This window comes from Prinia subflava, chromosome Z (genome assembly GCF_021018805.1).
Source record: "Prinia subflava isolate CZ2003 ecotype Zambia chromosome Z, Cam_Psub_1.2, whole genome shotgun sequence".
NCBI lineage: Eukaryota > Metazoa > Chordata > Aves > Passeriformes > Cisticolidae > Prinia > Prinia subflava.
This window is the reverse complement of record NC_086283.1, coordinates 26393721-26400719: the sequence shown is the minus strand read 5'-3', so window position 1 is coordinate 26400719 and position 6999 is coordinate 26393721. Positions and strand designations below refer to the sequence as shown.

The 6999-nt window shown below is 46.8% G+C and overlaps 1 protein-coding gene across 3 annotated transcripts in view; it reads right to left on the bottom strand.

The window, feature by feature from the left end:
- Positions 1 to 2047: 2047 nt before the first annotated feature.
- The window catches only part of ZCCHC7 (zinc finger CCHC-type containing 7), an 86335-nt gene continuing 81383 nt past the window's right edge, over positions 2048 to 6999 (bottom strand). For all 3 annotated transcript variants that reach the window (XM_063422835.1, XM_063422836.1, XM_063422837.1), the window contains exons 9-11: positions 6634 to 6729; positions 3824 to 3941; positions 2048 to 3401 (exon numbers count right to left, since the gene is read on the bottom strand). In XM_063422835.1, the coding sequence (XP_063278905.1) occupies positions 2908 to 3401; positions 3824 to 3941; positions 6634 to 6729 (708 nt within the window). In that variant the 3' untranslated portion in view covers positions 2048 to 2907. The remainder of the gene's footprint in view (positions 3402 to 3823; positions 3942 to 6633; positions 6730 to 6999) is intronic.

Here is a 6999-nt window from a genome sequence, read left to right as displayed (position 1 = left end):
GCGGGAGGAGTGACAGGCTGAAGTACATTGTGGTTTAATGGAATGAAGCAGAGCTCGATGGAAGCAGCTCAGTCTGCCAATTGCCAGGCCTGGAGCAGGATTCTAACACAGCACCCTTTCACAGCACCTGATGTGCTGATATTGATGATGCTGGGAAACCCATCCCTTTTTGCCATTTTCCTTCTCCTCTCATCCTCACTGAACATAAACAATCTCCTGCTCCTTTATTCTCGTGCTGAACTCCCTAAGATCCATCAGCTGCCCCACAGAAGCCTTACTGGGCATGCTGGGTGGCACTGGTTGCTGGTGACAGCAACCCACTCTGTTTCAAGTGGTGCCAGCCAGAGCTGCAGGCACCAGTTTATGTCACACCTGATTTACCCAGGTGCTTTCCAGCAACAACCCAGCCTTATCCTTCTTTCCCCGTTGGTGTCATTATCCAGACCTGCCAGTTCTCCCCTGAATGCCCTGGTGGGTGCAGATTTCTGCAAAGCCTGACACTGGTCAGTCCTGGAGGTGATGTTGTTCCCTGCCAGGACCCAAACACACCCCTGGACTGTGCCCTGGGCTGGGTGTGCCACTGCAGGACATTTCTTTTCCCACAGTGCCAACACTGCTGCCTGCCAGGCAGACTCTGGCCTAAGGCCTGGAGGATGTTCCCTCACTCAGATCTCTTTTGCTTCCAGGATCGCTGCTTCCCTTTTTTCCCTTCCCATGGTCCTGAAAAACATGCTTCCTCCGTCTTTTACTCACTGTCCTGTAATCACAAGCAGCAGACATCTACAAAAGCAAAGACTCTGTGGGGCTGGGGACCTGCAGGATTCGGAGTTCCACCACTAACTCATTGTCTGGTGCTGACAGCAGGTGCTGCCAGTGACAGGCAGGAGCCACAGTTGGCAGCCAGACTTTTGTTGGTCTCACCCAAGCACCTTAACTCCCTGCCATTACCTTCCCAAGGACAGGCAGGCTCTGCCCACCAGCACACAACAGAGTTTGAGCAACTCCACAGCAGTGTCCAAGGTAAAATATTCCTGTCTGAAGCCACTGAGCACCAGAGAAAGAGGCTGGGACTCCTGGCTGGTCTGACTCCTGGTCTGCTGGCCAGGGACCTGGTCCTCAAGGAAGGAGTTGGGAAGAACTCTGACTTGCTCCACTCTCTGCGCATGGATGATGTAAAGGCACCTCTCCGAGGTGCAGGAAATGCACTCACCTCAAGACAACTTAGCTGGCCAGATGACCAAAACAAGCACTGAAAACAACTCTCCTCCCTGTCTGCCAGGTTTGTGCAGGTCTGGCTAAAGGCCAGTGGCAACATTTGCTCAAATGAAACATGGAATTCAAAACCAAAAAGGGATGTACAACACAGCATCTGGGAAAAGAGCTGTTTCCATGTTAAAAACAAGTCTTCTCGGGGGTGGAATTAACTCAGTATTTTTTCAATAGGGAAAAAGCTGATTTGCTTTTCAGTATCATCAGTAACTTTTCCATCAATCAAAAAATTAAGCAAAACTTGACTTTGTGTTGCCAAGGTCATCCCGAAGCAAAGCTAGACATTAGGTTCACAAACACTATGCAGGTGTATCTCTATCACAAATACCTCTGAAACAGGATGACAGGGTCACCAGAACATCTGTGTTCTCACTGTTGATTTTGCTAAACAAAAACATGATGAATTTAGGGAGTACTGGCATGGGATAACACTGGCATAATGAGAGTCCTCAATGTTTTCCTGGGTGCCCATATCCTTTTCCAGATGCCCTTGCAGGGTACAAATAGTCTCTAATTTTAACACAGGACCACTGCATGAGGAGTTGCACCTCAGTGACACTGTGCTGTTACCATCAGCTTCTCACTAAGGAATGGTACAGCAGAGAGCATGTCGCAGAGCAATAGTGTATGGATAATTTCCTTTTCACAACAGCAGAGTATAAATGCATTACTTTTTTCCTTTACTCTTGCCAGTGGTGATGTAGTTTCAGCTCAGAAAAGAGAACATGATACTGTTTTCAATTATGTTTGAAATGCCAGGAAATGAGGAACAACCCCGTTTTTTTCCTATTTCTCATGAAAAGTTTTATTTATGTTAGTCCTTTGATAAAGCATTTTATTCTTACAAACCTTAAAACAACGTGCTGAATTCCAGTGTACAAAAATAACTGTTTTTTAAAAAAATTAAATTTTAGCACAGTGTGACTGGAACCAACTATGTTCTTCATACTCCACTCTTTTTTTTTTCTCCAGAAACAGCCTCCACATCAAAGGGAACAAGGATAGATTTAGTATAAGATGTAAACTCTGTTCCAGGCCCACCTGCTGGCTCACTCCTGCTCTGCTGACCAGCTGTTAAGGACAGGGATGGAGCCCCAAAAGCTGAGCCCTGAGGGCAGTGGATTGATGGCACCACTCTGGAGTGAGGTGGGTGACTGCTGCATCCCAGAGCATAAAGCAGAGAGTTGGCTGCCCCTTCTAGAGGGAGGGAAGTGCCCAATGCCCTCCTGCACTTTGGAGAGGACCAGTGGCCAATGAGGGGATGTGCTTTATACCCGTGTTCCTGCTTTCCCAACCCCCCCGACCCCAAGTCTCCCCAATATTATCCCCAAAGGTGCTGTGCTCCAACAGCACAGCTACATCTCATTGGTGAAGAAACAAACCCTGCCGAACCCAGCATGCCCCCATATCCCCAAGCAAAGAAAATAAACATACAACATACTCCGAGACCACCCTGGCAGGAGCACTGGGTCCTGCTTGCCATGGGGACAGCTCACAGAGATGGAGTGGTCCCCTCTGGCTGAGGAGATGGCCAGGATGGGTGATGGTGCCCAGCATGCTGGGTCAGGGACGGACCAAATTCATGTGGTAAGAGGGACAGGAATAAAGAAAAGGCAGAGCCAGAGACAAGGAATACCATCACCAGGATTTTTGTTTGGACTTCTTCTTCCGCTGTTTTATAAGGAATAGATTGTCCCTGCTGTCAGGAGTAGCATTTTTCTGCTTTTTCAATTTCTTCTTCTTTTTGGCACCTTCTAGAGGCTGCTGCACACACATGGCCTTGCTGCCTGAGAATGCCTGGAAAAGGGGCTTGTGACGGACCCTGCTGCCCTTGCACCCCTGCTTCTTGTACCCTCGAGGGAAGCCCTCTGGTTCGCAGTGGATTTCAACACCCCTCCTGTGCTTCTCCTCCTGGGGTTTCTTTGCCCAGAACACCTTCATCTTCTTTTGCTGCTCACTCTTCCTGCTTTGCTTCCTCTGTTCTTTCCAAAGTTTGCTCTTTTTCCTGTTGCTGGGCTGTTCCTCCTCAACGGTGTTCTGTGGCTGGGCTGTTCTTCCTCTGTTCACCTCAAGCTGTTCTTCCTGCAATGATGTTTCAGATTGTTCTGGCAGAAGGCCAGCTTCCTGCAGGTCTGGAAAGCAGAGCGGATTATTTCAATACCTAAAAAACCTAAAACCTGGTGCCTGAGCCATCACAGCTCTCCTTAGACAAAAATTTGTCTCTGGCAGATTTTTTCACTGTGGGTTTTTCCTGTCATCAGGCTAGAATCTTAACAAATTGTGATTTAATCCCCTTCCTGCTATTTCATGGCATTTTTAATGTCAGCAGATTTTTCAGAATTAAAACATCTGACAATGCTCACTGAGTGACTTTGACACAGTCAGTTTCCATGATAGACACGGATGAGTAAAATCACAAATCTTTTACTACCACCAGGCTACGTGTTCAAATCCATGCAGCTTTTCCCAACACATGAAAATAAGCACACAATATTTCTAAAAAGCACAAACACAGAACTGAAAGATGGGAGGGATCTCCCAAAACACACTGTACCTGCCACCTTTCTTTTTAACCTGTTGGCTCTCCTCCTGATATCGCATTCATCATCGTAGTAGTAGACGAAGGGAGAAGTGGGAAACATGTTTCCCTGCATCCGCTTCTCTGAGCACTCCTGCAAAACACATTTCAGGTCACTAGAGGTGGCTGAGTGGTGATTTCCTGGAAGTGAAATGGGCCAGGCCCTCTGGGTCCTGGTCTGTACTTGTGGGGGATGTGGTCAGCACTGATATTTTCATGGCCAGCTCGCAATCCCTCCTGCACACACTGAAACACTGGTGCTGTTTGAGCACACAGAAGGAATCCCCTGTCTTCCTGCAGTTACCACACTTCTGTAGCACCCACAGAACAGATGATGAAGATCAGGTGAAGACAGATGCACACCAGGAGAGCTGCTGACAGAGCTACTGGACATAGGGACAGGGCTGTCCTGCTGCTAGGCAGGACCCCCACACTTGCTCTGCACATCCACAGCCCCTCAGAGCCAAACAGTGCCATGGCAGGGCATTCCTGGCACCTGGGCTGTTTTGGGGGAGGATCCCTGCAGAGGTGTGGCAGGCCAAAGGGGTGGGTGGGCCAGGAAAGAGGGGAGCAGCCATGGGGAGCCAGACCCTGCCAACAGCCAGGGTGGGTGGTCTCACCGTGTGCCATTCCCTCACAGGGACAAACCATAAGCAAATCCTGCAGCAGGCTGCTGTGTGCACACGTCAGAGTGCAGGGAACAGAAAGAGGAAAAAGAAGAGGAGGAGAGCCCAGAACAGACAGCTGAGGCAAGGAAGGGGCTGACTCTGGCATCATGTGCTTGGAACAGGAATGTAAGTTTTTTCACTGCTCTACACAGTTTTATCCATGTCTTGTGAGTTAGGCTAACAGGAACGCTTCCTATGATTCTGCCTTTTTTCTGGGTACCATGTGATATTGACAGGTGCTTTATTCTCCTTTATCCTCCTTGCAAATTGCTTGTTAGCTGCTGTGCTTTGCTTAATCATCTTTCTCTTCTTAGATACTGCTGAGACAGAATCCTACAAGGGCTTAGCTTGGTAGGGACCTTAAAGATCATCCCATCCTACCCCTGCCATGGGCAGAGATACCTTCCATTATCCCAGGTTGCTGCAAGCTCTGTCCAGCCTGGCCTTAGACACTTCCAGGGATGGGGCAGCCACAGCTTCTCTGGTAACCTGTGCCAGGGCCTGACCACCCTCACAGGGAAGAATTTCTTCCTGACAGCTAATCTAACTCTACTCTCCATCACTTTGAAACCATTCTAGTGACATCCGGGCCTCACCAATCTCCAGGAACTGTCAGGAGCTTTCACTCACCTGATGTCTGCACCTTGGGACCAGCAGCTTTCCTGCATGTGCTGCTGCTACCACTCAGTGCCACCCCAGCAACCTCTGTCCCTGCCTGCTTCTCTTTCCCTTCCAGAGCCACAGCAGATCAGAGATACATTTTTGATGTATTTTGCATTTCTCAACTTCTTTTTGGCATTTGTTTGGCTGAAATTTAATTAAGAATCAGTTTTCCTGCAAGTGTTTTGCCTGTTTTTTGGGAATGGTGTGCACATGGGAAGATCTGGTATCTCTGTCCTCTTGTGTTGCTATCAGCTTATGCCCTTTCATTCAGTCATTGCTCAGGCTGTTTCTGCTCCTTGTACACGACTACAAATACTTTCATATCTGCCTTAACTTTGAGAGAAATAATGTCCACGAGTTGCCTTCCTCCCTTTCTGATTTTGTACAGTTTCTGCTATTTTCAATTTAAGTATTTACTGTCAGCTCCTCACACAGAATTTCTAATTATTTTTACAGCAGCCTTAACAATGATTTTAAAATAATTTTACAGCATCTCTAATAATTACTCATTATTTTTACAGCAACCTTACTTGTATCCATGTATGTCTGTCTTCCTCCAGTGCCATTTTTTTTGACAGTTTAATAAAAGTAAACTAAACTAAAGGTGCAAGTTTTTAACAAAATATACTGGTTAGTTGAAGGGGCTGACACACAAGAGCAGGCAGAAGGGAAGAGAGGAATTTGCTGGCAATATGCTGTTTCTAAGCCAGAGGAAAAAATAAGCTAAACCCATCCAATGCATGATTAACATTCTAGAATATTTGTGGGTTGGCTCTTGCATTTATTCCATAAAAGAAAAAAACCCTATTATTTGCTTTGTATTGGTAATTGCAGGTACAGAGCTGAACTTAATCATGATAGGCACCGAAAAATGTGATAAATATCACCAAAACCTCATGTCCTGTTTTTACTGAAGCCACTTACAGCTCATGACGTCTCGTTTACTCAGCTGCACCTCACAGAAGGACAATGCCAATCTTAGCTCAGATGTTGAACTAAACTAGGGAACTACAAGTAAGGATCATCTCAAGCAGACAGAAATGGAAGATTCCCAAAACAGCACACAAATAGTTGGGCTGATTGTGGTGAAAAACCTGACGTGATGTTGAACGCGACAGTGAGGCACTAATGGTAAAAAAGAAAGGGGGAAAAAAAAAGCTGTATTCAGTAGCTGTTTTCCAATGAATATTCTCTCTCTCAGGCAGTCTCAAATCAGTGAACCTGCCAAGGAGAGATAGCAACTTTTACTTTCCTCCTATCTTTAAACTGGATGGGTGAGATCCCTTTACACACTGGTCTCCACCGACCACAGTAGCACTGTGGTCACACTCCTCTCGTGTCACACACACCAGCTTGGCAATTCCAGCTCTTTCCTCCAAGCACACACAGACACAGTGGCAGGGATGGATTTCCACCCCAGAGAGTGCAGACTTGGCAGAGAGTGCCAAGACTTACGTATCCGAAGTGTCCTTTGCGGGAGCAGTTGTAGCAGTACACAGACACAGAGCGCTCCGAGTGGGAATTGGCTGCCTTGATGGGTCCTGGCTTCGTCTGCAAGACAGAAATGGGCAAGAATTAGGTCTGGCGGTATTCTGAATGCTGAATTAAAAATAAATTAAAATTACATAAATACAGTTTTATTAAGCTAAGATCAATACACTCCTGCTTGATGTTGGAATATTGTTTGAAAAAGCAGCAAGTGGCTGACATTACTGCAATTTTTTAGAGCGAGGTTCAGCCTGAGAATCACAAATGAGGTGGGAAGAGGAGGCATCACTGGCATCTTGTTCACCAGGCCATGGTATTTCAGCTCTGAATGGA